The sequence below is a fragment of the Gasterosteus aculeatus genome, chromosome 4, assembly GCF_964276395.1.
Source record: "Gasterosteus aculeatus chromosome 4, fGasAcu3.hap1.1, whole genome shotgun sequence".
In the NCBI taxonomy this organism is placed as follows: Eukaryota; Metazoa; Chordata; class Actinopteri; order Perciformes; family Gasterosteidae; genus Gasterosteus; species Gasterosteus aculeatus.
In genome coordinates this window covers 5,431,829-5,447,409 of record NC_135691.1, presented here as the reverse complement: position 1 = coordinate 5,447,409, position 15,581 = coordinate 5,431,829, and the positions used below count along the sequence as shown (strand labels likewise).

Sequence of the window (15,581 nt, the reverse complement as noted above, 5' to 3'; positions counted from 1 at the left end):
CAGCACGTTGACAGACGTGGGTTGACGGCACTTTTCCTGAGCCGCTCTGCCAGCGTCAACTGGAAACCTGGACTTCTTGCAGCTACACGTCAGGAGCGGATTCCTGAGGAAAGCTGCTGAAGATCAGCTGCACAGAACGTTATGACCCAATTAGAAGAGAGTGCAGCGATTTCAGTCCTCTCCCCTCGTACTTTGTCAGGTGCTCCATAAATTCCCAACTTTTAAATACTAAATGGACACGTTGTCCTACTTTAACTCGTCCCAGTGCATCAGGTTGAGCCAAAATGAAACGGTATCTCCTCCTCCCATCGACTCCATCAGCCCCACCATGCGGTGCCACCTACAGGGAGACAAAGTAAACTACACGTATGTTGCAAAGGGTATTTAGTTCCTACAGATTATTTATTAAAGAAATAGAAAAAGGGGATCCAGGGACGTCGCCTTATTTAAAGATTTATTAATTTATAATACACGCTTTTATGTAGACCACATTGCATTTTAGGTTTTTTTTATTTATTTTTTTACATTTAATCATACTGGGCTAGACTTCATAGCAGTGACATTGATTGACAAAAACACAAACCCAAGGACACTCAATGGAAGGAATCAAAAGGTTTCCGACTGTTTTTGAAGGAACCGCAGCCCGTCGACACTCGCGGCACTTCTTTTTTCTTATTTTCCTCTCAAAGACCACATATCCTCAGCCGTCCTCATCCAGTATGCCACATGCATCACACACCCTCAGACACACACACACACACACACACACACACACACACACACACACACACTCACCCACCCACCCACAGTAAAATTCAACAAATACCTATACACAAGATAAAAATTGATATATTTAAATTTCAATATTAATGATATTACTGAATTTCACGATAAAAGGCAAACATGAAGTAAAGAGGGCATCCAAACGGGAAAAAAAAGGGTTTTCCTTGCTCTTCTTCATCCAAGTGGCAGAAACTCTCCCCCCTGCCTCGTTCTCAGAGTCTAGTAGGAGTGGGGGTGGGGGGGGGACACTCGTACCTTCCATCTTCCACCGCGTCTTCTGTCCCGGAAACCCCGACATCCCCACTCAGATGACGTCAACGCCACAGGTGCGAAAAAAAACCCGACACCCGACGGCACACGGACGCCCCCACCCCCCCCGGGTGTTTACTCCACACAATAAAAGTATTTTCGCCATTGGTCCGTTTCCAGGAACAAACAGGTGGACGGTAGCGGAGGAAACGCCGCCATACAGGGCGACCGCTCGGTTCAGTCAGTGAGTCTCAAGGGGAGCGTGGGGCGTTTGGGGGGGGAATTTAGGGTCTGCTGCTCTGACCGACGAAAAAGGTAAAAGACAAATAAAATTAGAAGGTGGGGGAAAGGTGATGAAACACAATAAACATTTCTGAATCAACAAACTGGTTAAGTGCAATGAGCGGGTCGACGGCGTTCAGTAAGACCTGGGGAAACATCCACGTGACCACGTGGGAAAGGTAACACATCTTTAAAAGCAACTGTGTCCATGAAGAACCTCCCACGTCTTCTCCACTTCGTACCACAGCTTTTTAAAACTTGTCCAGCAGCAAATCGGGGAACTTTAATTTCATGGAGTTTAAATAACGAGGAACCACAACAGCAATTCCTGCCGTCTCAGTGAAGGTTTTGGGGCAAAAAAAATATATGAATATATTGGCACAAAAGGAGAAAAAAAAAAAGAAAAAACCTCAGATTCAACCACACGACCCAACCAGACTTCCTGTGATTCTTCTAAATCCACAGCTGACAGGATGGTGTATGCATGTGTATGTTTGTGGTGTGTGTGTGGTGTGTGTGTGTGTGTGTGTGTGTGTGTGGTTGGGGTAGAGGGTCGTTTTCCGATGTTTTACAAGAGGAGACAGCAGTTGCTCTCTGTGGTTTTTTCTCTGTTCCGTTGACCTACAAAGACAGGACAGCAGAGACAAAAGGTGAGATTCAAAGAAACAAAAGACGTGTCCCTGTGCAGACGCGCTGCGCTGGAGTTTAACAGCCGTAGAAGCAAACGCACCGCTGCAGAAGTGTTTGTGGACGCTGAAACAAAAATGGACCCTGAAAGACAAACTTCTCCACTTCGGTGCTCTGCTTGACCAGACGCATTGCACGTAAAGGGCAACTACACCCGTAAATCCTTCTAGAAGCCTTTCTCCCAGCAACCAAAACGCAACACAGGAGTGAGGGAGCGTCGACCGGGATGTAGCTGTTTGTGGCCACCGCTCGTCAGCCCTAATGGTCCTTTTTAAGATCTGAAAACAGATGTTACCTTGTCTGCTACAACTAAAGAGATATTAATCTTGTTTTGTTTGCAAAATCAAGCTTATCAGGGATGCTAATGCTAACGACACTGGTATCTATGAGGGAGAGGCCCACGGTGGGGTTACAGGTGGGGCCCTCCGTCACCTCGTGTTGCAGTTTAGATGAGCCTTAGTCACATAGACTCTCTGGAGATAGTGTGGCTCTGTTCTCTGTGGATATGCAGCCTCGGAGCAGATAATAAAATGATTCGGATGATTCTGACTGGAATTCTCCTAAAAAAAGGAGCAAGGGAGAGAAAGAAGCTCACCATGAGAGTTGGGCTCTGGAAGAGTCTCCCTGGCAACCAAGTGCATGACGGTTGTTCGGCCCGGCGGCAGCTTCAGAGCTTTAAACACAGAAATACACCTTGAGGTTTGTTACTCTACATTTAAAAAAAAAGGCTGAAAGACATTGAATATGAATATGACCGTGACATGATTAGAAAAATGCATGTGTTGGATCGTGGTTTTTCATGGTGACTCCAAAAGCATCTGCAGTTGCTATGACGACAGATGCGTTTAATTTAATAGTATCCCGCATCTGTGATAATGCATAAGGGCTCACTGTTGTGATTAAGTCAGCGCAGCAGTCCGTGTGTCGTTTAGCATCAGCAAACGACCCGATGGGATCGCACCGAGGAGAACGTCACGCAGCCTCAGCTTGAACCCGTGGAGACGTTTTTAATAACGGCGAAGGATGCTGGGAGGGGTTCTTACCTCCAAGGGTAACGTTGCCGTGAAGGAAGCGTCCCTGAAAGATGAGGCGCAGAATACTGGGACTGCTCACCGTCTCCTCCTCCCATCCTGCGAGCAGAGAAACAAGTGGTTCCCTCACTACGGACCAGCCGATACCGGATCTTTGGGGCCGATAGTGATAACTTTTGAAAACAGCATTTTGACCCTTTTCAGAAAGCAATATTATTCATTTGAAAAGTTATGGAATCGGAACCAGCTGATCATTATATACATTATTAATTACTTGCACACTGACAAACTAAATAGGTTTCAGTAAAAACTGTGATTGAATCTGAAGGCCTGTTTAGTGAAGATTTAAAAAATCTGTAAAATATTTGCACTGAAACAGAAATAGTGCAAAGCGAATCCTTTATACGTACCTGCGGGCCAGTTGTCAAACACGTGCTTGGCGATGTCCGTGGCCGAGTCGTTTGGGGAGAAAGTGAAGTCCTGCGTTTTCCCACTGACCAGGATAAGGCGGAGGTGCACCTAGGACAAAAACAAAAAAAACAGCTTCACCCATAGAAATAAGCCAACAAAGACAACCATCACACTTCCATTAAAGTTCTTCTTAATTGGTCGTGGTGGAATCCCTCCACTTCGTCCAACCTCGTCAGTCATGAGGTGACCTTCAGAAGGCCGCGGAGAGACGGGCATTCCACTCTAATTAGATTCGTCCACGCCAGATCTCCACCCTTTGACTGGGCGACTTCATCCACCGAGGGCTTACGCTGAAGTGAGCCCCTGTTACCAGAGACGACAACGGCGACGGGGGGGGGTGGGGGGGCGACGACACTGGCCCTTCAGTTTGAGGGTGCTGCGAGCTCCTCTCCGGGCTGTCGACCCTAATGCGATAACCCCAGGTGTCCCAGACAGCTCTGGGCCATGTTATTAAATTTACATGGCCAGTGCGTAGCCCCCAAGGGGGACTGTGCATACGCGTGGTGGGGGCTTGAGGGGGGTGGGGGTGGGGGGGTCTTTAGCAGTGGGGCTTCCTCCACATTTTATCCTCTGAGCAACTACAAAAAGCAATCTGTTAATACCCAACTGACACGCCTCGAAGGGCTAAATATTTGGACAATCGGGAAATTCAAAGTATACGTATCAAGCTGTAGAAGCTCCCAAATGATGCAATAACAGGTTTCCACTGTGGAGGGTGGAGCTTCGCCACGTGGCTCAGATATTTCCGGTACATTTGGTAAGAACAATGCCGGTGCACTCCAAATCATAAATGTATTTAAATAAACATGTTGGTCCCTCATTGGATCAAAATACCTAAAAACTGGACCTGCCGTCCTTTACATACTCGGTATTAATGGGCTGAGAGGCTCTGTGATGGCAGCTGTGGCTAATCATAAAAATATGTTTACATTCTTGTGGGTTCTTGTTAAATAGTTTTCTTGCTGATCATCACGTACAATATCCTTTCCCTCTTCATATAATTTACAACTGTTACATGTAAATGTGACTTTAAATGAACGGAAGTTTCCCTCAATCTCCTTCTAATAGTCAACAGACAGGGAAGAATTATGTATCACTCTGTCCACTTACTCTATACGGAGTCTTTATTGTGCTTCGGCTCACAGCCAGAATTATATCATCTAGCCAATAGCCTTATTCTACTAACTCATTGCATTAGCATTTCATTTGATTCTATTTCTTTACTTGTGCACTGCTGTCTTGTCTATTGTTACACTGTCTACTGCCTCGCACCAACCGCCAAGACAAATTCCTTGTATATTTGACATATTTTGGCAATAAATGTTTCCTGATTCCTGATCTCTCTGACCGGAGAAAATAAAATCAACTACTTCCTACAGGGACGTCTCGAGCAAAGAGTCAGAGTTGAAGGAGCGGATTCATTTTCACGACACTTCTTTATAAAAGGAGGGACATGATGTCCCTTTGACTTAATCAATCAGAAACAAGAACAAAGAGAATTAACCATGAGGTGGGACGTCGAGGGGGGGAGGGGTGGGGCAGCCCCACTCTCTGATCTGTTTACAAATAAAATCCTCCCTCGCTCGGTGGTCCTCTGCCCTCCCCTCCCCCCCCTGAACTGAATAACCTCAATGTGAAGTTACATACCCATGTCGTCATTAACAGGCTTTGTCCCCGTCCCCGTCCCTTTCATCCCAACCAAATCAAAAACAAAGGGCAGATCTGCCTGATGACCCACGGCAACATCCTGCAGCACGAATGTTCGTCAGGTTCCTCAAACGCTGGTATTATCTAAAGGGTTAATAGTTGGTCAGGTTATGAACATTTTTACCTAATGTAGGTATCCTAGATAACAGATGGGATGCATTTCTTCTTTGAATATATTTTATATCATTTAAAATGCCCAATGTAGCCAGCCAATAATCTGAAAGATTAAATGAGTTATTTTTTGCTCTATACATTTGGAACAATAAAATGATTGGTGTATTGAGGACAAGTGTAATAATAATAATAACCAAATAACACCAAAATAAAACCAATACGTATAACTTCCATCCTTTCTAAATATCCGTTGTCCGTTCATGCAGTTCATATCGAGGGGGGCTGCTGCTGGGATTTAATAAGAGGGTACAATCAAAAACCTTGAAAGGAAAGTAGGGCAACATTTTAACCGAGATTAGACAGACAGATGGCGTTAGACAGCCGTCACTGTCCCAGCTAAGTGTGTGGGGACGTTTGCTAATCCATGACACCCCCACCCCCCTCCTCCTACCCCAAAACCCTAAATGATTTCAACTTTGAGGAAACGTTAATGTAATGACACCATCTTAATAATTAAATGTATTATGTTTGTGTAACATTAAGTGTGCAAGGCTTCAAATCAGTGAGCCATCGGTGGAGGACGATCACCTCTGTGCTGGAACATAACATCCTAAAAAAGGTGTCAGAGCCTCACTCACCATATCAAGATCCCTTGGAGAGGTCATGGCTCGGCGAGGAGGAAGCAGGGGGACGTGGATCACAGTTGGACGGGCCGGTGTGCTTCAGCTGCTGGAGACGGGGCCAGAGCCCTGATATCAACAACACAAACAGTGTGAAGACGCTTCCCACCGCCTGGCACCACAACTGCAGTGCACATACATTACAACAGCACAACAGGCAGCGAGCGTCACAGCTAACTCCCCAACAGTGTCAATTAAATGGTACGAGAGCACGCGACCGCTCGGTTGTCTGACTGTTAGTGATCCGACCACAGACCGGCTCACTTCACCATGTTTAAAATATAAACTATATATATATATAAACATATATATATATGTAAATAAATAACAAAAACAGCGCTTCGGGCTGCAGCAGCAAGATTAGTAACGATGGCTTAAATCTATTACACCCGACGTTAAGCTAGGTAAGCTAGCGGGCTAATGTTTGTAACATTGACTGGCGTGCGGGACCTTTACCGACTCGATGTGCGTGACGTTCGATGGTGAACAACAGGAGCTTTGCTCTCACCCGAAGGACAACAACTAATCGGCACCGAGTTTCGTCCCGACTGATGTCAAATGTGATGGCTGCGAATCAGAGGGCTTCTGCTAACATTAGCCTTAGCTGCTGTGTTAGCTTATGGCAATCCTGCTAACACTGGCTAGCTGGCTAACTAAACGTACAGCGGGTACTTTGGTCCTGTCCAGCTCACCTGCATCTGACGATTTCGCATTCAGTTGAGTTGACGGATCAGCGAGGAGCGCTTTACGTAAGGAAATATCAAGAGTAGATGTACGTCGTTGACTTGTTCTTCTTTGGGGTTTAGGATATCGTTGACTGTGGTGTCGGTGGCTAAAGGACGGGAAGACGCCGGATGTCAGCTGGTTGTAAACAGAGAAAATAACCGCAAACACTTCTGGGAGTTGAAGTCCGTAATGTTGCTACTCGGTGTACGTTCAGAATCTTGATCACTAATTTGATTGAAAATCCAATAATTTCAATATACAATTTACATTGAAATATTTTTAATTTGTCTTTGGGGGTATTACGTACCCTCCCGAGGCTATACATTTTGATGAATTCAAACTTGTATTATTATTACTATTAAAGGTTATAGTTCAGAGAATTACATTGATGGTTTTCATTTTACAACCAGTTAAAAGATGAGGTAATATTTAAAATAAAGCAAGAATTGAAACATAACCTGAAACAGTAAGTTTCAGCCAAACTTACTGATTTTACATCTTACTTGATGGTGGATTGCAAAAGCATATTGAATATTCAATGATGTTACGGGTGAATTTAGATTTGTACATTCACATCATACAGAAACAATGCCCTGATGGTCGATGCTGGATTATACATTTAGATTTTAAGACACACAAAAAATAAATAATAATAATCACTGTTTTTAACTTTAAGGTACAATACCATTATTTTACCATCGTGGGTCAGTCTTTTAGAGCGGTGTGTCAAAATGTACCATAGTGATCATAATAGTTTAAAAGTCCCTTTCATTTAAAAAATGTATTTTGCTAACATGATGCTCATTCCTATAAAAAAACAATAATTCATCAAATACTACAGATACAAAAACAGGTCATGGACCAGCCGAGAAGTACATGGTTGATTTCTAGATCATAAAGTGAACTGTGAAGAATCTTAGTTAAAGTATTTAATGTCTAAGGTGCATACAGATGATACAAAATTGACTTTGAGTGGGTCCATATTTTGCATAGAAGACATTAAATCATGTTTTTTCTTTATTATTGTAATAACTATTATTATTTAATTATAATACGTTGTTGTGTAGTTTAGCCTGGTTGTAGTCCATAACTAGTTGTCCATGGGTAATCTGATTACCGGTAATACCCTAACTGCCCTCGGTGTACCTGGGATTAGCACAAGTTCACACACTGTTACACAATGTACTATTAAAAGTACAGAGTGCTCCGTTTACGCCTCCGCTGTCACGTGAATGACTCAATTACCCAGAAACCTCCTGGGCGCATGCGCGGGACGCGCTGCCTGACAGTGGTAAACAGACGTCAGAAGGGAGTCTTCGCCTCGAGTCAAAACAAAACAAAACAAAACAAGTCAAAAAGATGCTGAAGAATTAAGTATTTGGACCGACACAACTGCGGGAAGTTTTTCAACACTCGTGGCCGCTTAAAATCGGCTACTTGGAGGAAGTTATCGGGGTCTTTTCACGGACTTTTTCCACGGATTGTAAACTCTGGAGTAGCAGGAGCTTAAGCAGCTAACGTTACGGAGGCTATCGTGCTGCTTTCAAAGTGCGGCGGGTTGGAGCCGACAGACCGCCGAGGCGCCACAACTTCCCCTCAACTCCCGGTAAATCCTCCGCGCGGATGGTCCTCGTACAGTCCGGGGGACTTTAGATCCGAGCCGCGGGCCTCGGTGGAGGTTGTTTTTTTCTCCCCCCTTTTTTAAAATAACCGATTCTTCGAGCATCGTGCGCCGCGGCAGGAGTGTAGAAACATGGCAGATGGTGACACGCGCCCGGCCCCAATGTGGCGCATCGCGCAAACCTGAAGCACGGACTTCTCCGCCGCACGTTTCTCCCCTATTCCCACGTTTAATGACACATGAATGCTGTTGATTATTTTTCATGATTATGTTAAGTAGTTCATCAGCCGACGATCGGTTGTTTAGTTCCAGCGTTTTTAAAATAAAGTCCAAAGAGGCGACGGCCACATTTCTACTGGGCTTTTAAGAACATTATTTTTCTCTGCCGGGATACAGAAGACAGTTTTTTCTTCTCTTCTGGTTTTTACTTTTTGATTTTTTTTTTCATACATTGCGTTTTTAAAAACATTTTATTTTATTTTTGGGGGGGAGAGGGGGGGGCAGCTTGTTAACCAAACCTTTAAATCGGTCGTCATTTTCTTTTACATTTCTTTTTTGTGTGTGTGAGATTTTTATTTAGTAAAGTTGGTGTGAAGGATTGTTGGCTCGCGGAGCGTCCAGACATCACGTTGTTTACAAGTGGAGACGGACAAGAGCTCAGGAGATCTTTTGTAACTGTAGCCAGCTAATCCCTATTTGTAGTCCTCGTCGAAAAAGACAAAAAACAAAAGGTCCCGGCATTGATGAGAAATTATATACACACAGTTTGACAAATGTGGTACATCCTTAATTTTGATTTCTTCCAATATCTTTATAAAATTTATTCTTTTAAAATATTTACCATCTTCAGATGTTAAAATTGAGTGTTTATTGGCAGGAATGGCATTATTTCGTATTTGTGTACCTTTTTGGTAGCTCTATTCATCTTCAGGTGAACTCAAAACCTCTGTAGAGCCAGATGTTTTGGTGCTCATTGACACTTTTGTTTTCGTTTCATTCAAACAAAGGGACTCTCATCCTGGCCTTTTCTTCATTCTACATAAATCGGAAGGTTTATGATAGTTACTATTAAGGAGATTATTTGGGTTCCCTAATCTCCAATCTGAGGATTAACTGAGGCTATTGGTGTGTCCAGATTACGTCTCTTCAACGGACCCCTCTGTTTACATCCCCGCTCCGACTCAACCACATTGTTTTTGTTTTGTTTTTTCGTTTTTGTTAAAACACCAAAAGTTGACTTTTGAAGGTAGATGTTTTAAGTGTTGTCATCTTCTTGGTTGAGTGGAAAAGTTCAGAGGACCGACCATGGAGGAGTCCTCGGCGCCCCCCATTGACCCAGATTTCGAGCCGCAGAGCCGACCCCGCTCCTGCACTTGGCCCCTGCCGAGGCCCGACATCACGGCCGTCAAACCAGAGGGGGCGGACGGCTCCGAGTCCGCCGCCGGGACCCCGCCCGCGGACGACGACAAGCCCGAGCCGCAGCAGATCATCTCGGAGCCCGAGAAGGCCGCGGCGGGGGCGGACGGAGTGGCCGAGGGAGGGGTCGCGGCGGGCCCCGGCGGAGCCGGCGCGACGCCCCGCAAAGGGTCGTCCCGGCGCAACGCGTGGGGGAACCAGAGCTACGCGGACCTGATCAGCCAGGCCATCGAGAACTCGCCCGAGAAGAGGTTGACCCTGGCACAGATCTACGAGTGGATGGTGAAGACGGTGCCGTACTTCAGAGACAAAGGGGACAGCAACAGCTCCGCGGGCTGGAAGGTAAAGTGTGTGTCAGGTGGACGTGTTTACTTGGTGGAAGTCACAGATTTACAGCTTTACAATTCCCGTCACACCGTTGCGGCGCCGGTTCTGCTGATGCTGAAACAAAGTCCAGCAAAGAGAGCAACATGTCATGGGATATCATATTATCATATAATTAAAGAATATTACATTATTCTTTTTGAGTTTTTTCTTATTTTTTCATATTGAACAGATGATCAGCGGCCTTCTGTCCCTATTCAGCACGTCGTTATTTATATTCTCTACAAGCATCTTTCAATTTCTTCAACTGGGTTATTGTTGTTTGTCGATTCGTTTTGGTTCCTTCCTGCACTAACACATCGAGGTACGGAAGAGACCTACACTGAAGTGACCCTGGAATAAGTCCGACTTAAGTAAATACTTTCATACAGTGGTCCGTGGCCTCTGGGACCACCGTAGGACATCATCAGGAGATTAATGAATACTGAATTGAGGATGTAAAAGGTTCCAGGTTGGCGATGTATTTTTCATGAATTCCCTCCTTTTTTGTCTGTTTTTTTCAGAATTCCATTCGCCACAATTTATCTCTCCACAACAAGTTCTTGCGGGTGCACAATGAATCGACGGGCAAGAGCTCCTGGTGGATGCTCAACCCGGAGGGGGGGAAGACCGGCAAAGCTCCCCGCCGCCGGGCCGCCTCCATGGACAACAGCAGCAAACTGCTGAAGAGCCGCATGAGGGCCAAGCAGACCAAGAAGCTGGCGGGAGCGGCCGGCGCCGGGGGGGCCCTGCAGGGCGACGGCGCCGCCGGCTCAGCCGGGGCAGACAGCCCCAATTCGTCCCAGCAGTTCCCCAAGTGGGGGGTCAACAACAGCAGCCCGTCGTCCCGCGGCAGCCTGGACGACTCCGACATGTGGACCACCTTCCGCCCGCGCACCAGCTCCAACGCCAGCACGCTGAGCGGACGCCTGTCCCCCATCGCTCCGGGACAGGAGGACGACGACAACCTGCCAGAGGACGGACTGCTGGGAAGATACGCCGCCAGCAGCTTGACCCCCACCCTCACCGAGACCCTGATGGAGGAGCTGGACCTGATCGACGGCCTCACCCTGATGACCGGGCAGCAGGGAGGGGCCAGTCCCAGTACGGCGCCGCCGGCGCCTCCGACCCCGCTGCCCTCGGCCTCCACCCTGCTGCCCCGTGGCTCCAGCTTCTCCTCCTTCCACCAGCTGCAGCAGTCGAGCCTCCCGCAGGCCCCGCCGCGCGGCGGCACCCAGGCCGCCGCCTCCCCGTGTGGGATGGGCAGCGAAGAGTCCTCCACCTTCAGCAACTCCCTCTTCAACCCCATGGCCGGCTCCGGCTCGCGTGGGGGGGGCGGCCATTACGGCACCCACGTGCCTTCCAGCCTGGAGGCGCTGCTCACCTCCGACTCCCCTCCTCCCAGTGATGTCATGATGGGCCAGGTGGACCCCACCCCCCCGGGACTGGGCATGTTGGGACTGGGCGTGAGGTCCAAACCCAACCAGCTGCTCCTGGGCAAAGGGCTGGAGCCCAACACGGGGGCCCCGATGGTGCTGCAGGCTCAGATGCAGCAGCATCACCACCACCTGCACCACCACCACCACCACCAGCAACAACAACAACAACAACAACAACAGCAGCAGCAACAACAGCAACACCAGCCACAACAGCACCAGCACCACTCTCAGATGGGGTTGGGGATGATCCTCTCAGGTATGTCTCAGGACCCGTCACAGCTCGCCGCCCTCAAAGCCCAACACGCCGCGGTGCCCGCGGTGGGCTCTCACCACGGCAACCCCTCCGGCTCAGCCAATCCCGGCCTGAGCCTGCTGGGAATGAGTCCGTTTGGAACGGCGCCCTGCTTCGCGACCGGCCACGACCGGCTGCCCACAGACTTGGACATTGACATGTTCACCGAAAACCTGGATTGTGACGTGGACTACATCATCAACAGTGACCTCATGGCAGACGGCATCGACTTCAACTTTGACCCCATACTGCCCGGAGGCCAAGGCTGCGCCGGGCCGGCCACCACGCAGGGCTCCGCTCAGAGCTGGGTGCCCAGTTAGTTCCCCCAGCTGACCACACAGCCAGTCAGCCAGGTACGCAGTCACTTTGGATGGTGCTACATGTACCTTATGCTATAAAATGTCCGGGAATAGTTTTGTTTACCCCAAAGATATTTGGCTTCTCATTAAAGAAAACAAAGAAAAGCTGAAAAGTTCTGAGATGCTAAAGGTAGATTTTTTAAGGGGCATTTTGGATTCCGGTATCGGCGTTAGGGAATTAAAAGGAAATGGATTTTTGTTTACGTTTATTTAGCAGGTTTCAGATGCTCCAATTTGCTTCAAGTCAACACCGATGACCGTTTCATCTTCTTGTCTTACAGGAACTGTTCTTCAATCACAACAACCTCACAAAACGACCGGTGCGCTGCTCCTCCTCCCTGCGGGACCAAGATACTATTTTTCAAACGAAGCGCTTCTCTCATACCTTTTAAGTCCAGACCTCAGTCGTGTCACGTGCCAAGACATGCGGAGGCCAGGGAGGAGCTGCAGGCTTCTATGCACAATACATATATCTCCTTTTTTTCTTTTTTCTTTTTACAATTAGGCTGCTAGCCGTTTTTCTTTCCTTCTCATCCGAACTGGTGGCTTTTAAAAGAGACGTTTGTGACATAATGTTTTTATTTTAAAAGAGTGAAAAGACAAATCATCAACTTGTATTTCAGTCATGTTATGTTCAGGACAGCTTCAGGTTGGAAACGGTACGGCACGAGCTGCCCAACCGGGCGCCGCTGCGGGAGCGCGGGACGGTTTCACCGCAGGATCGAAGAGGAAAGACGGCGCTGCCGGAGGGACGAGAGGCTCCACTCCACAGTTACTGCACATCTCGCACGATTTGCGATTTAAGTTCAAGTCACGTAAAGAAAAGGTTTTTTTCCTCCTGTGAAAATTTGGCGATTCAGCGATTCAGGAGTCATTGTGGAATTTTTGACTTCAATCCAGCGTGTTTTGGTAGATGTCAGTTAGAGGTGTGTTTTAAACTTTTAAATCCCCGACGTGCAGTTAAAACTAACAACATGAAGAAATGTAACTTGTGAATTTATACACGGGGCATTTGAGGGTAAATTTATTTGCCAACAAGCGATCGATCGGCCAGGTGTTGAATCTTCTTCCCTTTTTGTTTTTTATCGAGCCTTTGCGATTTCAAAGCACTTAGGTTTCCTGTGACGCAGGGAGCCCAAACCGAGGAGACACATTAGGTTATATCATTTCACAAAGAGTTTAAATCCTGTAAAAAAAAATAAGAATTTAAAAACCACGGTTGCACAACGTCACGCCATGCAGATTTATCAGGAGAACTAAATGAAATCTTGAAGGAAATTTTTTAAAGAAAGAAAGAAAAACCTTCTTGAAAGGTTTTGTTATTTAAAGTTTTCCTGATATTTCGTTCATGTCAAAATATTCGCTTACACTTTAATTATTCAGTTTAAGAAACTAATTATCTGTGCGACAAGTACAAAAGAAGAATATATTTGATTATAGTTTTAATATACAATTTAGATGGAAGTAATAAGATATTAATACATATAAATATATTACTAATGACAAGTGTTTTTTACATTGGAGGAAGCATTCTCAGATCATTTTTAACGGTCATTTTCTATACTTGTATTTTTGTAAAGGATGAGATGCATGTAGATTTTTTTACGTAACCAAAGGAACACTAATACTTGCATGATATTTCGGGATGCTTGGGCCTGACAGTATCTCGGTGTACATAAGCTTTGCAAAAGATGCCTGCAACGTGATGTGTGACTTTGAGAGTGGAGTGAGGCATCGATAAACAAAAATCCTGATGATCTGCCTCATTATTTTCTGCATTAATTGTGAATCCAAGTAAATAGAAGTTAAAAGATCTGCACTGAAACGTGTCACGACGAAAAGAAGATAAAAAAAAACCCTTCATCGTCCCACTTTTCAACACGTCGTCGCATTCTCATCTCAAAACGAGGCAAATACAACCTCTCGGGGAGGAAACATCAGGAAAAAGCACAGATGTAATCGGAAGATAACGTAACAAACGTTTATCGTGCACATTTTCGCGCCACGTCTGTGTGTTTGGTTTTCACTCTTAAAAAGAGTGGACCTCCAATCTGACCTCCCGTTATAGAGATGTATTCTAGCTCCCCAGCAATGCGTATCATTACTATACTACTCCTTGGGTTTTACTTTGACTGCCAATATTTAAAACACTATAGCATGACTTTATTCTGTCATCCGCCCCCTTCTGTTTCTATGTTTTGTGCTTGTATTTAATTACTCTTGTAACGTGTCACGTGTCAACGTGTTTGTGATCAGAAATAACATCCCAGCAGTTTAAACTCTTCACTTATTTCACTGTAGTTACGTGAATATTGTAGTCTCTGATTTTTATAAAGCACTCTGTTCTTTTTGTACTTTTCTTATGGTGCTAGGTGTCATTTCTGACGCGTCCTGACGAACGGCCCGATGCTGTGGCTGCATATCAGGCCTTTTGAATTGTCTGTGTCCAACACAAAGATCAACAGTCTCTCTCCATTTGTTATGTTTTTACATAAATGTATAACCCCCCCTCTGAACTGGTCGTTAAGTAGATCTGGAAACAGAAGACCGGCTGCATGATTTTATTGTTATTTTAAATCACAACATTTAATTCTTTTAGAAAGTTGTAAATCCAACAACTCCTCCAGTTTCTCTCAACTAACGTGCAGATGTTGGGAATGTTATTGACGTTTGAAGGTGCGTCGTGGCACCTGGTTGGATGTCTCTAGTTTACTGGGTTGGTGTGGTGTTATTACTTCCCTTGTATTTCCCCCTCTATCTAATACTTATCTTCATATGTTGTTCACTTTTCTTTAAGTAGCAGTTAGTCTACGTATGTTTGTTTTGAAAGTTAAAAATGGCCCATTTGATACAGTATTTTAGTTTTCAGCCAGGGCTTTTCTTCCGTTGGGTGGACAGGGAATAATGAGTTGTGCATAAGCCAATTATGTTTGTGATTTTTGATTTGTGTTGATAGTCTTTGCCCCCCCACCCCCTCCAAATCCATCAAGTTCTTCAAAATGTGTAAACTCAGCCACGGATGACCAACAGTTCTGAAAATCAGAAATAAATCAATAAAAATGTTTAACTTGCTTTGTCTTTGGTGCAAAGTTGGCTGTTCAGTTCTGCACAGCTGCCACTAGAGGCCGCTGGAGTTCGGGAATAAACTACTGCAACTACATGGCAGCAAATAAGTACCATGGAGATACAGCTGGTTAATACACATGGTAATGACATTATTGATCTTAGAAAAAAAACTAAGTGGTTTAACCAAAACTATTTACACTGTGACTGGTAGCTTCTATTTACTCTTAGCTGCATCTCGTGATCTCATCAGCTGACCGAACGATGTACCGAGCCGGAAAGCTTCAGAAAGAGCAAA

General features: G+C 45.7%; 2 protein-coding genes across 2 annotated transcripts; one reads left to right on the top strand and one right to left on the bottom strand.

Moving 5' to 3' along the window:
- Positions 1-440: 440 nt before the first annotated feature.
- On the bottom strand, positions 441-6,909 carry ubl3b (ubiquitin-like 3b). The gene is made up of 6 exons (XM_078100581.1): positions 6,697-6,909; positions 5,963-6,073; positions 3,443-3,551; positions 3,045-3,131; positions 2,597-2,674; positions 441-1,935 (listed from the first exon to the last, which is right to left on the bottom strand). The coding sequence occupies exons 2-6, from the start codon at positions 5,987-5,989 to the stop codon at positions 1,883-1,885; spliced, it is 354 nt and encodes a 117-aa protein (XP_077956707.1). The 5' UTR covers positions 5,990-6,073; positions 6,697-6,909; the 3' UTR covers positions 441-1,882.
- Positions 6,910-7,795: 886 nt separating this feature from the next.
- Positions 7,796-15,291, top strand: foxo4 (forkhead box O4). Its single transcript, XM_040173235.2, has 3 exons — positions 7,796-10,109; positions 10,655-12,214; positions 12,502-15,291. The coding sequence occupies exons 1-2, from the start codon at positions 9,657-9,659 to the stop codon at positions 12,179-12,181; spliced, it is 1,980 nt and encodes a 659-aa protein (XP_040029169.2). The 5' UTR covers positions 7,796-9,656; the 3' UTR covers positions 12,182-12,214; positions 12,502-15,291.
- Positions 15,292-15,581: the final 290 nt, after the last annotated feature.